This window comes from Somniosus microcephalus, chromosome 4 (assembly GCF_052327205.1).
Source record: "Somniosus microcephalus isolate GS21.2 chromosome 4, FLI_Smic_1.0, whole genome shotgun sequence".
NCBI lineage: Eukaryota > Metazoa > Chordata > Chondrichthyes > Squaliformes > Somniosidae > Somniosus > Somniosus microcephalus.
In genome coordinates this window covers 2,874,617-2,892,116 of record NC_140990.1, presented here as the reverse complement: position 1 = coordinate 2,892,116, position 17,500 = coordinate 2,874,617, and the positions used below count along the sequence as shown (strand labels likewise).

Sequence of the window (17,500 nt, the reverse complement as noted above, 5' to 3'; positions counted from 1 at the left end):
CATGGATGTAGAGGGGCTTGTGGTGGGGCGTTTCGGACCTTCTGGCATCCTGTACAGCTCTTGGTCATCTCTTCGATTTCTCTATCGATTCCCGGCCACCACACAAACGCTCTGGCTAAGTTCTTCATTTTTACCCCTCCCAGATGACCCACATGAAGCTCATTGAGCACTCTATCCTTCAATTTGGTTGGAATTACTACTCTGGATCCACACATCAAGGTTCCTCTGCACACTGACAGCTGTTCTCTTCTCGGCGAGAATGCTGGCAGCAGTGGTTCGCCATGTGCGGGCCATCCCTTCACCGTTAAATCATAGACCCAGGAGAGTGTCGGGTCATTTCGTGTTTCCTTTTCTATGTTTGCATTCGTCACAGGGAGACATTCGACTATAGTCGAGTGGAATAACTCCACTGGATCCACTGCCAGTTCTTCTTCCACCATCGGCAACGGTAGGCGCGACAATCCATCAGCATTCCCATGCTGTTTAGTTCCTTTGTACTCAATGTCATATTGGTGTGCCCCTAGGAAAAGGGACCACCTCTGCAGCCGTTGCGCTGTCATTATCGGTACGCCCTTCTGAGTGTTGAAAATGGAGACAAGAGGTTGATGATCGGTTAGTAGAGTAAATTTTTGACCGTGCAGGTAGTGATTGAACTTCTTCACCCCCCACACTAGGCTGAGGGCCTCTCTGTCAATCTGGGCGTAGTTATGCTCGGCTGAAGTTAACGAGCGTGACGCAAAAGCTATCGGCCTCTCCAAACCATCAAGGAATTTATGTGACAGTACCGCCCCAATGCCGTATGGAGACGCATCACACGCCAGTCTGATCAGCAGTGCTGGGTTGCAGTGAGCCAATACTTCTCTTGAAGTGATTAAGTCCTTACTCTTCTGAAAGGCCCGCTTACAGTCATTGCTCCATTTCCATGCTACTCCCATTCGTAGTAGGGCGTTCAGTGGGTGCAGAATTGTGGACAAATTTGGTAAAAACTTATGGTAGTAATTCACCAATCCGAGGAATGACCTCAGTTGCGACACATTTTCAGGCGCTGGGGCCTTAACAACCGCTTCAATTTTGTCAGGGGACTTATGTAACCCCTCTTCATCAATCACGTGGCCACAATACAATATCTGTTTCTTAAAAAATTTGCACTTGGGGCGGTTGGCTCGGAGCCCATGTTCCCGTAGTCTAGTGAGCACCTGTTCTAGGTTGTTAAGGTGTTCACTGTCATCTTCACCTGTCACAAGGATGTCGTCCAAGTAACACTGAGTCCCCGGAATCCCTTGCAGGACTTGTTCCATCGCTCTTTGCCATATCGCCGGAGCCGATGCTACTCCGAATACCAATCGATGATTCTGGTAAAGACCTTTGTGAGTGTTTATCGTGAGATACTTCCCAGAGGATTCTTCAACCTCCATCTGCAAATATGCTTGTGCTAGGTCAATTTTCGTAAAACGCTTCCCTCCAGATAGTGAGGCGAAGATGTCTTCTATCCTTGGAAGAGGATATTGTACTGTGTGAAGGACTGGGTTCACCGTCACCTTGAAGTCCCCACAGATGCGAACCTTCCTTGGCTCTCCGGGCTTATTGCTTAACGTTTTCTTCATGACAGGAACGATGGGTGTCGCCCACTCGCTCCAGTCGACCATAGACAACATGCCTGCCTTCTCCAGATTCTCCAGCTCTGCCTCGACGGCTGGGCGAATTGCATATGGTACCGGTCTTGCTTTGAAAAACTTGGGTATTGCATTCTCTTCTATTTTTATCGAGGCGGTTACGCCTTTAAGAGTGCCCAGTTCTTGTTGAAATACCTCTTTGGCGTTAGCTAAAATTGTTGACAATCGCCCCGGAGTGACGTCTTCATCTTTTTTACCATCCACCGTCATTGCATGAATGGAGTGCCAATCTAAGCTTATCTTACTGATCCATTCATGTCCCAATAATGGTGGCCTACCATTTGGCAGTATGTAGAGATACAATTTCCGTATTTTCTTGCCGTTGTATTCGACAGGCACCCTTATTTTTCCTCTGGGGTATACTTTTTGCCCCGTATACGTCATCAAGATGATGGATGTCTCTCTCAAGGGTATGTGTGAGAATAGCCGCTCGTAGTCTCATCGATTCATGACGGTTAGCGCTGATCCTGTATCCAATTCCATTTTAACTTGGGACCCTGCTATCGTGAGGGTGACCCAAATGGTTCGGTGATCCTCTTTTGCGATTACATTGTGAAGTTTGAGACAGCTTAGTCTCTTGTTCCCGGATTCACTATCGCTCATCTGGTCTTTGGAACTACTGTCCGTCATCTTTTGTACTTTCTTGTATGGTTCCTTAGTAGCCTTTTTGTTGTCGCTGGTCTTCTTCCCAGACCTGCAAACTCATGCAATGTGTCCCATCTTTCCGCATTGCCTGCATATTTTGTCCTTGGACCAGCAGTCCTTCTGGTCATGGTTAGTTCTGCCGCAGCGATAACATTTTGCAAATCCCTGTGTCATTTCGTGGGTGCCGTATTCCTGTGGCTTTTGTTGTATTTCCGCAGCTCCCCTGGCTGCTGCTTCGTACGATACTGCCACGCTGAAAGCCTTATCTAGCGTCAGCTCTTTCTCTGAGAGTAACTTCTTCTGTGTTCCTTCACTCAGGAGTCCACAGACAAATTTGTCCCGTAAGGTATCTGCCAGTCCTGCTCCGAACTGGCAGTGCTTTGATAGCTTGCGTAGTTCCGTAAGGTACTCAGCATTGCTCTCATCTTTATGCTGAGTTGTCCTGTGGAATTTAAATCTTTCTGCTATCAGCAGCGGTGCAGGGTTTAGGTGTTCCTGTAGGACAGCAACAATTTCGTTAAAACTCTTCGCCTTCGGTTTGGCTGGAGTAATCAGGTCCTGCAATAGGCCGTACATTCTAGCGCCCATTAAGTTTAGCAATACCGATGCCTTTTTCTCATCGGCTATTTCGTTTGCCTCGCAATATACCTCGACTCTTTCCACATACGTGGTCCAGTCCTCTATTTTATTATCAAAAGCAGTGATACAGCCAGTCTTCGGCATCTTGAAAATCTAAAATGGCGCCTCCCGTGCTTTGCCTTCTTCCCCGCTGTTGCTAGCGCTGCTTTCCGCGGTTTCTGTTGTAACCTGCAGCTCCTCGCGGTTTCCTGCGCGTTTAATATTTCTTTTTTTATTATTTTCCCGTCGTGGAACAACCCTGTGGGACTCTTGCCTCCCTCTTCTCGGGTCTATACGCAGCCCGGCTTCGTAGCACCGGCCGCGCCCTGTGTGCTCCACCCTCTCTCTCTCCTCTTCCCGACAACGCTGCTCGGCCCCGTTGCAAGCCACCCGCTCGCGTACGCGACCACCGCAGCCCAGGAAGGATCAGTGTACTACTACCTGCCACCAGCCGGATTAGCTGAAGCACCGTCGACAGGAACCAGGCCCCGCTTTCGAAAGCTTCTCCAGCAATCTCCAACTCTGCTGACACAGGGGCAGATGCCCACGGTCGACGACCGTTTCTACAGCTTCTTTCTTCCTTCTGGCCTCGACCTCTGCTCACTTCGCTGCAGGAATGGATCCCAGGAGGTGGTGCAGACTGCAGGTAAGTTCGTATCTGCTCGTCGCCAGTATTATGTCCGTGTATGATTGAGACACAGACAGCAGGAGTTGAACAAAACAAGTCTTTACTGATTGAAGTCAATCGGGCACTGAAACTACAGTGGCTTACTAGCGCCTTTTATACAGGGGTGGTCACTGCCGGTACTGCAGTTTGAGACCAGTTATTCTCTTAAAGGTACATACACAACAATTTCCCCTCTCTCTAACCCAGGGGTCACTGGACAGTGATCAGGAGCAGGAACCCTGGCTGATTTCCCATCTCTCTAACCCAGGGGTCACTGGACAGTGATCAGGAGCAGGAACCCTGGCTGATTTCCCCTCTCTCTAGCTCGGGGGTCACTGGACAGTGATCAGGAGCAGGAACCCTGGCTGATTTCCCCTCTCTCTAGCTCGGGGGTCACTGGACAGTGATCAGGAGCAGGAAGCCTGGCTGATTTACTCTCTCTCTAACCCAGGGATCACTGGGCAGTGATCAGTAGCAGGAATCCTGGCTGATTTCCCCTCTCTCTAACCCAGGGGTCAATGGACAGTGATCAGGAGCAGGAACCCTGGCTGATTTCCCCCCCTCTCTAACCCAGGGTTCACTGGACAGTGATCAGGAACAGGAACCCTGGCTGATTTCCCCTCTCTCTCTAACCCAGGGGTCACTGGACAGTGATCAGGAGCCGGAACCCTGGCTGATTTCCCCTCTCTCTAACCCAGGGGTCACTGGGCAGTGATCAGGAGCAGGAACCCTGGCTGCTTTCCCCTCTCTCTAACCCAGGGGTCACTGGACAGTGATCAGGAGCAGGAACCCTGGCTGATTTCCCCCTCACTCTAACCCAGGGGTCACTGAGCAGTGATCAGGAGCAGGAACCCTGGCTGATTTCACCTCTCTCTAACCCAGGGGTCACTGGACAGTGATCAGGAGCAGGAACCCTGGCTGATTTCCCCTCTCTCTCAAACCCAGGGGTCACTGGACAGTGATCAGGAGCAGGGACCCTGGCTGATTTCCCTCTCTCTCTAACCCAGGGGTCACTGGACAGTGATCAGGAGCAGGAACCCTGGCTGATTTCCCCCTCTCTCTAACCCAGGGGTCACTGGGCAGTGATCAGGAGCAGGAACCCTGGCTGATTTCCCCTCTCTCCCTAACCCAGGGATCACTGGACAGTGATCAGGAGCAGGAACCCTGGCTGATTTCCCCTCTCTCTAACCCAGGGGTCACTGGACAGTGATCAGGAGCAGGAACCCTGGCTGATTTCCCCCTCTCTCTAACCCAGGGATCACTGGACAGTGATCAGGAGCAGGAATCCTGGCTGATTTCCCCTCTCTCTAACCCAGGGGTCACTGGACAGTGATCAGGAGCAGGAACCCTGGCTGCTTTCCCCTCTCTCTAACCCAGGGGTCACTGGACAGTGATCAGGAGCAGGAACCCTGGCTGATTTCCCCCTCACTCTAACCCAGGGGTCACTGAGCAGTGATCAGGAGCAGGAACCCTGGCTGATTTCACCTCTCTCTAACCCAGGGGTCACTGGACAGTGATCAGGAGCAGGAACCCTGGCTGATTTCCCCTCTCTCTCAAACCCAGGGGTCACTGGACAGTGATCAGGAGCAGGGACCCTGGCTGATTTCCCTCTCTCTCTAACCCAGGGGTCACTGGACAGTGATCAGGAGCAGGAACCCTGGCTGATTTCCCCCTCTCTCTAACCCAGGGGTCACTGGGCAGTGATCAGGAGCAGGAACCCTGGCTGATTTCCCCTCTCTCCCTAACCCAGGGATCACTGGACAGTGATCAGGAGCAGGAACCCTGGCTGATTTCCCCTCTCTCTAACCCAGGGGTCACTGGACAGTGATCAGGAGCAGGAACCCTGGCTGATTTCCCCCTCTCTCTAACCCAGGGATCACTGGACAGTGATCAGGAGCAGGAATCCTGGCTGATTTCCCCTCTCTCTAACCCAGGGGTCACTGGACAGTGATCAGGAGCAGGAACCCTGGCTGATTTCCCCTCTCTCTAACCCAGGAGTCACTGGACAGTGATCAGGAGCAGGAACCTTGGCTGATTTCCCCTCTCTCTAACCCAGGGATCACTGGACAGTGATCACGAGCAGGAACCCTGGCTGATTTCCTCTCTCTCTCTAACCCAGGGGTCACTGGACAGTGATCAGGAGCAGGAACCCTGGCTGATTTCCCCTCTCTCTAACCCAGGGGTCACTGGACAGTGATCAGGAGCAGGAACCCTGGCTGATTTCCCCTCTCTCTAACCCAGTTGTCACTGGGCAGTGATCAGGAGCAGGAATCCTGGATGATTTCCCCTCTCTCTAACCCAGGGGTCAGTGGACAGTGATCAGGAGCCGGAACCTTGGCTGATTTCCCCTTCACTATAACCCAGGGTTCACTGAGCAGTGATCAGGAGCAGGAACCCTGGCTGATTTCCCTCTCTCTCTAACCCAGGGGTCACTGGACAGTGATCAGGAGCAGGAACCCTGGCTGATTTCCTCTCTCTCTCTAACCCAGGGGTCACTGGACAGTGATCAGGAACAGGAACCCTGGCTGATTTCCCCCTGTCTGTAACCCAGGGATCACTGGACAGTGATCAGGAGCAGGAATCCTGGCTGATTTCCCCTCTCTCTCACCCAGGGGTCAGTGGACAGTGATCAGGAGCCGGAACCTTGGCTGATTTCCCCTCTCTCTAACCCAGTTGTCACTGGGCAGTGATCAGGAGCAGGAATCCTGGCTGATTTCCCCTCTCTCTAACCCAGGGGTCAGTGGACAGTGATCAGGAGCCGGAACCTTGGCTGATTTCCCCCTCACTATAACCCAGGGTTCACTGAGCAGTGATCAGGAGCAGGAACCCTGGCTGATTTCCCTCTCTCTCTAACCCAGGGGTCACTGGACAGTGATCAGGAGCAGGAACCCTGGCTGATTTCCCCTCTCTCTAACCCAGGGGTCACTGGACAGTGATCAGGAGCAGGAACCCTGGCTGATTTCCCCTCTCTCTAACCCAGGGGTCACTGGACAGTGATCAGGAGCAGGAACTGTTGTGTATGTACCTTTAAGAGAATAACTGGTCTCAGACTGCAGTACCGGCAGTGACCACCCCTGTATAAAAGGCGCTAGAGAGCCTCTGTTTTTTAGTTTCGCTATTGACTTCCACCAGTAAAGACTTGTTTGTTTTCACTCCTGCTGGTCCGTGTCTCAATCATTCAGGGCGCGGCCGGTGCTTCGAAGCCGGGCAGCGTTCGGACCTAAGAAGAGGGAGGGAAGTGTCCCAGAGGGTCCGCTCCATGACGGGAAAATAATAAAAGAAAAAGAATCAATATTTAACGCGCAAGAAACCGTGGAAAGCAGCGCTAACAACAGCGGGGAAGAAGGCAAAGCGCGGGAGGCGCCATTTTGTTAAATCGGGGAAGAAGGCAAAGCGCGGGAGGCGCCATTTTAGATTTGCACGATGCCGAAGACTGGCTGTATCACTGCTTTTGATTATAAATTAGAGGACTGGACCACGTATGTGGAAAGAGTCGAGGTATATTGCGAGGCAAACGAAATAGCGGTGGGGAAAAAGGCATCGATATTGCTAAACTTAATGGGCGCTAGAACGTACGGCCTATTGCGGGACCTGATTACTCCAGCCAAACCGAAGGCGAAGAGTTTTAACGAAATTGTTGCTGTTCTACAGGAACACTTAAACCCTGCACCGCTGTTGATAGCAGAAAGATTTAAATTCCACAGGACAACTCAGCATAAAGATGAGAGCAATGCTGAGTACCTTACGGAACTGCACAAGCTATCAAAGCACTGCCAGTTCGGAGCAGGAATGGCAGATACCCTACGGGACAAATTTGTCTGTGGACTCCTGAGTGAAGGAACACAGAAGAAGTTACTCTCAGAAAAAGAGCTGACGCTAGATAAGGCTTTCAGCGTGGCAGTATCATATGAAGCAGCAGCCAGGGGAGCTGCAGAAATTCAACAAAAACCACAGGAATACGGCACCCACGAAATGACACAGGGATTTGCAAAATGTTATCGCTGCGGCAGAACTAACCATGACCAGAAGGACTGCTGGTCCAAAGACAAAATATGCAGACAATGCGGGAAGATTGGACACATTGCACGAGTTTGCAGGTCTGGGAAGAAGACCAGCGACAACAAAAAGGCTACTAAGGAACCGTACAAGAAAGTACAAAAGATGACGGACAGTAGTTCCGAAGATCAGATGAGCGATAGTGAATCCGGAAACAGGAGACTAAGCTGTCTCAAACTTCACAATGTAATCGCAAAAGAGGATCACTGAACCATTTGGGTCACCCTCACGATAGCAGGGTCCCAAGTTAAAATGGAATTGGATACAGGATCAGCGCTAACCATCATGAATCGACGAGACTACGAGCGGCTATTTTCACACATACCCTTGAGAGAGACATCCATCGTCTTGACGACGTATACGGGGCAAATAGTATACCCCAGAGGAAAAATAAGAGTACCTGTCGAATACAATGGCAAGAAAATACGGAAATTGTATCTCTACATACTGCCAAATGGTGGACCACCGTTATTGGGACGGGAATGGATCAGGAAGATAAACTTAGATTGGCATTCCATTCATGCAATGACGGTGGACGGTAAAAATGATGAAGATGTCACTCCTGGACGATTGTCAACAATCTTAGCCAACGCCAAAGAGGTATTTCAACAAGAACTGGGCACTCTTAAAGGTGTAACCGCCTCGATAAAAATAGAAGAGAATGCAGTTCCCAAGTTTTTCAAAGCAAGACCGGTAACATAAGCAATTCACCCAGCCGTCGAGGCAGAGCTGGAGAATCTGGAGAAGGCGGGAGTGTTGTCTAAGGTCGACTGGAGCGAGTGGGCGACACCCATCGTTCCTGTCATGAAGAAAACGTTAAGCAATAAGCCCGGAGAGCCAAGGAAGATTCGCATCTGTGGGGATTTCAAGGTGACGGTGAACCCTGTCCTTCACACAGTACAATATCCTCTTCCAAGGATAGAAGACATCTTCGCCTCACTGTCTGGAGGGAAGCGTTTTACAAAAATTGACCTAGCACAAGCATATTTGCAGATGGAGGTTGAAGAGTCCTCTAGGAAGTATCTCACGATAAACACTCACAAAGGTCTTTACCAGTAACATCGATTGGTATTCGGAGTAGCATCGGCTCCGGCGATATGGCAAAGAGCGATGGAACAAGTCCTGCAAGGGATTCCGGGGACTCAGTGTTACTTGGACGACATCCTTGTAACAGGTGAAGATGACAGTGAACACCTTAACAACCTAGAACAGGTGCTCACTAGACTACGGGAAGATGGGCTGCGAGCCAACCGCCCCAAGTGCGAATTTTTTAAGAAACAGATATCGTATTGTGGCCACGTAATTGATGAAGAGGGGTTACATAAGTCCGCTGACAAAATTGAAGCGGTTGTTAAGGCCCCAGCGCCTGAAAATGTGTCGCAACTGAGGTCATTCCTCGGGTTGGTGAATTACTACCATAAGTTTTTGCCGAATTTGTCGACAATTCTGCACCCACTGAACGCCCTGCTGCGAACGGGGGTAGCATGGAAATGGAGCAATGATTGTAAGCGTGCTTTTCAGAAGAGTAAGGACTTAATCACGTCAAGGGAAGTATTGGCTCACTACAACCCAGCACTGCCAATCAGGCTGGCGTGTGATGCGTCTCCCTACGACATTGGGGCGGTACTGTCACATAAATTCCTTGATGGTTTAGAGAGGCCGATAGCTTTTGCGTCACGCTCGTTAACTTCTGCCGAGCGTAACTACGCCCAGATTGACAGAGAGGCCCTCAGCCTAGTGTGGGGGGTGAAGAAGTTCAATCACTATCTGCACGGTCAAAAATTTACTCTACTAACCGATCATCAACCTCTTGTCTCCATTTTCAACCTTCAGAAAGGCGTACCGATAATGACGGCACAACGGCTGCAGAAATGGTCCCTTTTCCTAGGGGCACACCAATATGACATTGAGTACAAAGGAACTAAACAGCATGGAAATGCTGATGGATTGTCACGCCTACCGTTGCCGACGGTTGAAGAAGAAGACCTTGCAGTGGATCCAATGGAGTTATTCCACTCGACCATAGTCGAATGTCTCCCTGTGACGAATGCAAACATAGAAAAGGAAACACGGAATGACCCGACACTATCCCGGGTCTATGATTTAATGGTGAAGGGATGGCCAGCACATGGCGAACCACTGCTGCCAGCATTCTCGCCGAGAAGAGAACAGCTGTCAGTGTGCAGAGGAACCTTGATGTGTGGATCCAGAGTAGTAATTCCACCTAAGTTGACGGATAGAGTACTCAATGAGCTTCATGAGGGTCATCTGGGTGGGGTAAAAATGAAGAACCTAGCCAGAGCGTTTGTGTGGTGGCCGGGAATCGATAGAGAAATCGAAGAGATGACCAAGAGCTGCGCAGGATGCCAGAAGGTCCAAAACGCCCCACCACAAGCTCCTCTGCATCCATGGGAGTGGCCCTCATCTCCATGGCAACGGGTGCACATTGATTTTGCTGGTCCCTTCATGGACTCGATGTTTTTAATTGCGGTGGATGCACATTCAAAGTGGCCAGAGGTAATAAAAATGTCCTCAACCAGCACGGAAAAAACTATCACAGTTTTGTGAACCATATTCGCCAGGAATGGGCTGCCTGAACAGATTTGCTCTGACAATGGACCACAGTTTGTGTCTGAAGAGTTCCGGAGGTTCTTAAAGAACAATGGCGTCAAGCATTACACATCTGCCCCATATCATCCAGCCACTAATGGATTGGCCGAGAGGTTTGTCCAAACATTCAAGAAGGCTATCAAGGCAATGTGTAATGAAGATATACCCCTACAACACAAGGTGGACAACTTCTTTTTGCCTACCGGAATGCGACACATGCAGTTACCAACCAAACCCCAGCCATGATGTTCTTCAATCGAAGACTACGATGTCGCTTGGATTTGGTTAAGCCAAACGTCCGAAGAGATGTGGAGAACAGGCAGTTTCAGAATATGAATGAAAGGCCGACCAGGAGTTTTAAGATAGGTCAACCAGTTTTGGCCCGGGACTACCGCACTGAGAAATGGCAGCCAGGAACGATTTGTACACGGCAAGGACCTCTCATGTATACTGTGGATGTTGGAGAGAGCATTGTAAGACGCCATGCTGACCAGATTCTAGAGTCACTGGAAAACGTCAACTCCACACCACGATCTGATACACCTAGCAATGAAATCGACGTACCAATTGCAGCTACCGCAGAATCGGTGAAATTGGAAACAGATGAACCAAACAACGACATTGATCTCGACTCAACATTGCCAGAAGAACCTGATACCCCAAAGAGGAGTTATCCAGACAGAATCAGGAAGCCTCCTCAAAGACTGAACTTATAATTGCTTAAACTTAACCAATGTATCTAGCAACCGTGATTGTGATTGTAATTAGTTATCATTTAGTTGTTAAATGAACGTTATGTACTGTTTATCTAAAAGGGGAGGAATTGTTGTGTATGCACCTTTAAGAGAATAACTGGTCTCAGACTGCAGTACCGGCAGTGACCACCCCTGTATAAAAGGCGCTAGAGAGCCTCTGTTTGTTAGTTTCGCTATTGACTTCCACCAGTAAAGACTTGTTTGTTTTTACTCCTGCTGGTCCGTGTCTCAATCATTCACGGACTTAACAGGAACCCTGGCTAATTTCCCCTCTCTCTCTAACCCAGGGGTCACTGGACAGTGATCAGGAGCGGGGGTCGTAGGTTGGGCATCGAGGTAGGGGTAGGTGTTGAATTTGTGAGTGTCTTAATGCCTCTTCCAACTCTTTGATTCCCTCAGGATCTATTCAGCAAATCAGATCCTTTCATGGAAATCTACAAAGTCGACCAGGATGGGACAGAACACATGGTTCGAAGGACAGAGGTGAGGGTTTAGAGGACATTGAGTGGGTGGGTGTGAGGGACATCTGGGTTAGTGGGTACGGTCTCTCTCTTTCGCTCCTTCTCTCTCTCGCTCTCTCGCTCTCTCTCTCTAGTCTCTCTCTATTTCTCTCTCTCTGTCTCTCGGTCTCTCTAATTCTCTCTCTATCTCTCTCTCTCTCTCTCTGTCTGTCTCTCTCTGTCTTCCTCTCTCTCTGTCTCTCTCTCTCTCTCTCTGTCTCTCTCTCTGTCTCTGTCTCTATCTCTCTCTCCATCCCTCTCTGTCTCTCTCTCTCTCTCTCTGTCTGTCTCCTCTCTGCCTCTGTCTCTATCTCTCTCTCTGTCTCTCTCTCTCTCTGTCTCTCTCGCTCTCTCTCTCTCTCTGTTCCTCTCACTCTCCCTCTCTCTGTCTCTCTCTCTCTCTCTGTCTCTCTCTCTCTCTCTGTCTCTCTCTCTCTCTCTCCGTCTCCCTCTCTCTCTGTCTCTGTCTCTCTCTCTGTTCCTCTCACTCTCCCTCTCTCTCTGTCTCTCTCTCTCTCTCTGTCTCTCTCTCTCTCTGTCTCCCTCTCTCTCTGTCCCTCTCTCTCTGTCTCTGTCTGTCTCTCTGTTCCTCTCACTCTCCCTCTCTCTCTCTCTGTCTCTCAATTCAATTCAATTCAATTCAAATCGCTTTATTGGCATGAAAAGTTACATCTTATGTTGCCAAAGCATCGAAAAACATTCATGGTTGAACACAAAAATACAGATCTATCCATACAGTGTATAAACAGATATATCCCTGAGTGTATAAATATACATTCATATAATTTGTATATACTCTTTTCTTAGGTTTACTGGTTGTCCCTCTGTTTATGGCAAGCTGTAACATAGTGTGCCGCTAAGGTTACACAATTTCTCTCTTCCCCTAGTAGGTATGGGAGTTTTTGGTCGTCATTCAAATTTCTGAATTCCGGGCATATTTTTGTGAATTTTGGGTAGAAATTCTCCCTTATGCCCTGATATTTTCTACAAGCTGTGAGGAAGTGCATCTCTGTCTCTACCACTCCTTGACTGCAGTGAGAGCATATCCTGTCCTCTCTTGGTAGCCGGGTCTGCCTGTGTTTACCTTTTTCGATCGCCAGGCTATGTTCACTAAGTCTGTACATTGTCAAGGTTTTTCTCAGTTTGCTATCCTTTACCATGGTCAGGTAATCAGCCATGTTGTATTGTCTGTTTAGGGCCAAGTAGCAATTGAGTTTGTTTTGGGTTTTTGTTGTTTCTGCCCAATATGACAGATATTTTTCCTTTTGCTTAGTGACAATTGTGTTGGGTCGAATTCTTTGTGTTACGCTGTCACTGTCCTGGGGCTGGTTATTGTTAGTAGTGTTAGTCGTTACTTCTCTGATTCCCAGGACTAGTTGACTGAGGGTATTCTTCTTTATGGTCCTCTCTTGGCATTTCAGGGCTTCGTAATGATAGCAGTGGGGGTTGCTCATTTTTAGGTGTTTCCAAAATTTGGTGGCTCTTTTTTGGATAGTGATTATTAATGGATATTGGCCTAGTTCTGCCCTGCATGCATTGTTTATGGTTTTCCTTTGAGTCCGGAGGATACTTTTACAGAATTCTGCATGTAGGATCTCAATTGGGTGTTTGTCCCATTTTTCAAATTCTTGTTGTGTTAGCGGTCCCCACACCTCACTGCCATAGAGTGCAATTGGTCCAATTACTGATTTAAAATTTTTGAGCCAAATGCTAATTGGTATTTCTATTTGGATTGATTTTTTAATGGCATAGAAAGCCCTTCTTGCTTTCTCTTTCAGTTCATTCACAGCCAGATGAAAATTTCCCGTAGAACTGATTTTTAAGCCCAAGTATGTGTAGTTAGTGGTTTGTTCAATTTTGGTTGTTCCTCGTGTGAAATTTATTTTGTGTCCCTGATGTCTGGATCTTTGCTGGAACACAAGGACTTTGGTTTTTTGGGGATTTATTGTCAGGGCCCAGGTCTGGCAGAACGACTCCAGCAGATCCAGGTTCTGCTGTAGACCCTCCTTAGTTGGTAACAGCAGAACCAGGTCATCTGCATTGAGGAGGAATTTAACCTTGGATTCATATAGGGTGAGGCCGGGTGCTGTAGATTGTTCGAGTAGTTTTGCCAATTCATTTATGCAAATATTAAAGAGTGTCGGTGAGATGGGCGAGCCCTGCGTCACCCCCCGCCCCTGTGGGAAGTATTTTGTTTGTTTGTCTCCAATTTTAACTGCACATTTGTTGTTTGTATACATTGATTTAATTACATCATATGTTTTTCCCCCTACCCCGCTTTCGATAAGTTTCAGGAATAGACCGTCGTGCCAGATGGAATCGAAAGCCTTCTGGAAATCTATAAAGCATGCGTAGATTTTGCTTTTGTTTTGATGAACATGTTTGGCAATGAGGGTCTGTAGGGTGAAGATATGATCTGATGTTCTATAGTTTGGTAGGAATCCAATTTGGCTTTTACTCAAGACATTGTGCTCCTCAAGGAAGTTTATAAGTCTTTTGTTTATGATACTACAGAATACCTTCCCCAGGTTACTGTTTACACAGATGCCTCGATAGTTATTTGGGTCGACTTTGTCCCCACTTTTGTATATGGGCATTATGAGTCCTTTGTTCCAGATATCAGGGAAGTAACCAACACTCAGAACCAAGTTGAAGAGTTTTAGGATAGCCAGTTTCATTTTATCGTCTGTGTGTTTAATCATCTCGCTTAGTGTGCCGTCTGCACCGCAAGCTTTTCCTGGTCGCAGGTCCTTGAGTTTTTCAAATAGTTCTTTTTCTGTTATTATGGAGTCTAGCGGGTTTTGGTTATCTTTTATGGCCATTTCTAGCTTTTCCAGTTTTTTGCATATTTGGTGTTGCTCTGGCCTTAGTGTGTTTTTCTGGTATAATTTTTCAAAGTGGTTTTTCCATGTGTCTCCATTTTGAATGGCCAATTTGTCGTGTTGTTTTTTGTGTAATGTATTCCAGTTGTCCCAGAAACAATTGGAATCAATGGATTCCTCAATGGAGCTGAGTGTATTCTTAATATACTGCTCTTTTTTGGTTCTGAGTGTGTTTTTGTATTGTGTTAGTGTCTGACAATAAGTAAGGCGTAATTCCTCGTTTTCTGGCTGTCTGTGTTTTTGGTTTGATATTTTTCTAAGTTTTTTCCTCATGTTATGGCAATCTGGGTCAAACCATTTTTCATAGTTTTTTGTTTTGGGTTTGTTCTTGCGAGCTTTCAAGTATGACCTTGTTGCCAAATTATCAAAAATATTATTTAGGTTATTCACTGCCCGGTTTATGCCTTCTTTATTGTGAGTGTATATGTTATCCAGAAAGGTGTCCAAGAGAGCTTGAGTTGATTGATTGCTAATTGCTTTCTGGTATTTTTCCATGCTGTTTTTGGCCCATCTGTATGATGTTTTGGTGTTGTACAGCTTACTGGGTTGTGTTTCTGTGTTGGTTGTTTCTGTCTTTTTAAGATACATAGTAATTTGACTGTGGTCTGACAGTGTTGTTTGTGGTTTGACTGTGAATGCTCTGAAAGAGGATGGGTCCAAATCTGTAATCATATAGTCTACGGTGCTACAGCCAAGAGGTGAGCAATAGGTCGATCTTCCTAGGAGGTCTCCCATGAACCTACCATTGACAATGTACAGACCCAGGCTTCGACAGAGCTGCAGGAGCTGTTTTCCGTTAGTATTTGTCTGCTTGTCGCAGTTATGCCTGTATGGAAGGGAAGGGATATCGAAGTGGTTATTCCCGAATATGTAATTGTTTCCCTGATTATTGGTGAAGTCTGGTTCTTCGCCAGTTCTTGAATTGAGGTCACCACAGATCAACACGTTCCCCTGGGCCTGGTATTGGATAATCTCCCTCTCAATGTTGGAGAAGGTGTCCTCTTTAAAGTACGGGGATTCCATTGGGGGGATATAGAGTGCGCAAATGAAAACATCTTGGGTGTTAGAGATAATCCCCCTCTCAATTTTGAGCCACATGTGGTTTTCGCCCTTTTTTATAAATTTGATGCAATTCTTAAGCTCTGTTTTAAACCTCTCTGTGTCTCTCTCTCCCTCTCTCTCTCTCTCTCTCTCTCTGTCTCCCTCTCTCTCTGTCCCTCTCTGTCTGTCTCTGTCTCTCTCTCTGTGAGTGGTGTATCTGGGGCAGAGTGCGGTGAGGGGGGTATCTGGGTCAGAGGGTGGTGAGGGGGGTATCTGGGACAGAGGGCGGTGAGGGGGGTATCTGGGACAGAGGGCGGTGAGGGGGGTATCTGGGTCAGAGGGGGGTGAGGGGGTATCTGGGTCAGAGGGTGGTGAGGGAGGTATCTGGGACAGAGGGGGGTGAGGGGGGTATCTGGGACAGAGGGCGGTGAGGGGGGTATCTGGGACAGAGGGCGGTGAGGGGGGTATCTGGGACAGAGGGGGGTGAAGGGGTATCTGGGTCAGAGGGGGGTGAGGGGGTTATCTGGGAGAGAGTGTGGTGAGGGGGTATCTGGGACAGAGGGCAGTGAGGGGGGTATCTGGAACAGAGTGTGGTGAGGGGTGTATCTGGGACAGAGGGCGGTGAGGTGGGTATCTGGGACAGAGTGCGGTGAGGGGAGTATCTGGGACAGAGGGCAGTGAGGGGGGTATCTGGGACAGAGGGGGGTGAGGGGGGTATCTGGGACAGAGGGCGGTGAGGGGGGTATCTGGGAGAGAGGGCGGTGAGGGGATGTCTGGGAGAGAGGGTGGTGAGGGGTATCTGGGACGGAGGGCGATGATGGGGGTATCTGGGAGAGAGGGCGGTGAGGGGGTATCTGGGTCAGAGGGGGATGAGGGGGGTATCTGGGTCAGAGGGGGGTGAGGGGGTATCTGGGAGAGAGGGGGGTGAGGGGGGTATCTGGGACAGAGGGGGGTGAGGGGGTATCTGGGACAGAGGGGGGTGAGGGGTGTATCTGGGAGAGAGGGGGTGAGGGGGGTATCTGGGACAGAGGGGGGTGAGGGGGTACCTGGGACAGAGGGCGGTGAGGGGGGTATCTGGGTCAGATGGGGGTGACAGGGGTATCTGGGACAAAGGGGGGTGAGGGGTATCTTGGACAGAGGGGGGTGAGGGGGGTATCTGGGTCCGAGGGCGGTGTGGGGGGTATCTGGGTCAGAGGGCGGTGAGGGGGGTATCTGGGTCCGAGGGCGGTGAGGGTGGTATCTGGGTCCGAGGGCGGTGTGGGGGGTATCTGGGTCAGAGGGCGGTGCGGGGGGTATCTGGGTCAGAGGGCGGTGAGGGGGGTATCTGGGTCCGAGGGCGGTGAGGGTGGTATCTGGGTCAGAGGGCGGTGAGGGGGGTATCTGGGTCAGAGGGCGGTGCGGGGGGTATCTGGGTCAGAGAGCGGTGAGGGGGGTATCTGGGTCAGAGGGCAGTGAGGGGGGTATCTGGGTCAGAGAGCGGTGAGGGGGATATTTGGGAGAGAGGGCGGTGCGGGGGGTATCTGGGTCAGAGAGCGGTGCGGGGGGTATCTGGGTCCGAGGGCGGTGAGGGTGGTATCTGGGTCCGAGGGCGGCGAGGGGGGTATCTGGGATAGAGGGTGGGTGAGGGGGGTATCTGGGTCAGAGGGCGGTGAGGGGGTGTCTGGGTCAGAGGGTGGTGAGGGGGGTATCTGGGTCAGAGGGTGGTGAGGCGGGTATCTGGGTCAGAGGGCGGTGAGGGGGGTATCTGGGTCAGAGGGTGGTGAGGGGGGTATCTGGGAGAGAGGGTGGTGAGGGGGTTATCTGGGTCAGAGGGTGGTGAGGGGGGTATCTGGGTCAGAGGGTGGTGAGGGGGGTATCTGGGACAGAGGGGGGTGAGGGGGCTATCTGTGTTAAAGCACAGTGTGGGGTGTGTCTGTGTTAAAGCACAGTGTGGGGGGTGTCTGTGTTAAAGCACAGTGTGGGGGGTGTCTGTGTTAAAGCACAGTGTGGGGGGTGTCTGTGTTAAAGCACAGTGTGGGGGGTGTCTGTGTTAAAGCACAGTGTGGGGGGTGTC

The 17,500-nt window shown here is 49.6% G+C and overlaps 1 protein-coding gene across 1 annotated transcript in view; it reads left to right on the top strand.

Annotated features, from left to right (window-relative positions):
• The window catches only part of LOC147118180 (copine-6-like), a 130,282-nt gene that overhangs the window by 65,294 nt on the left and 47,488 nt on the right, over positions 1-17,500 (top strand). The window contains exon 6 of the mRNA XM_085984284.1: positions 11,424-11,507. Coding sequence (XP_085840410.1) covers positions 11,424-11,507 — 84 coding nt within the window. The remainder of the gene's footprint in view (positions 1-11,423; positions 11,508-17,500) is intronic.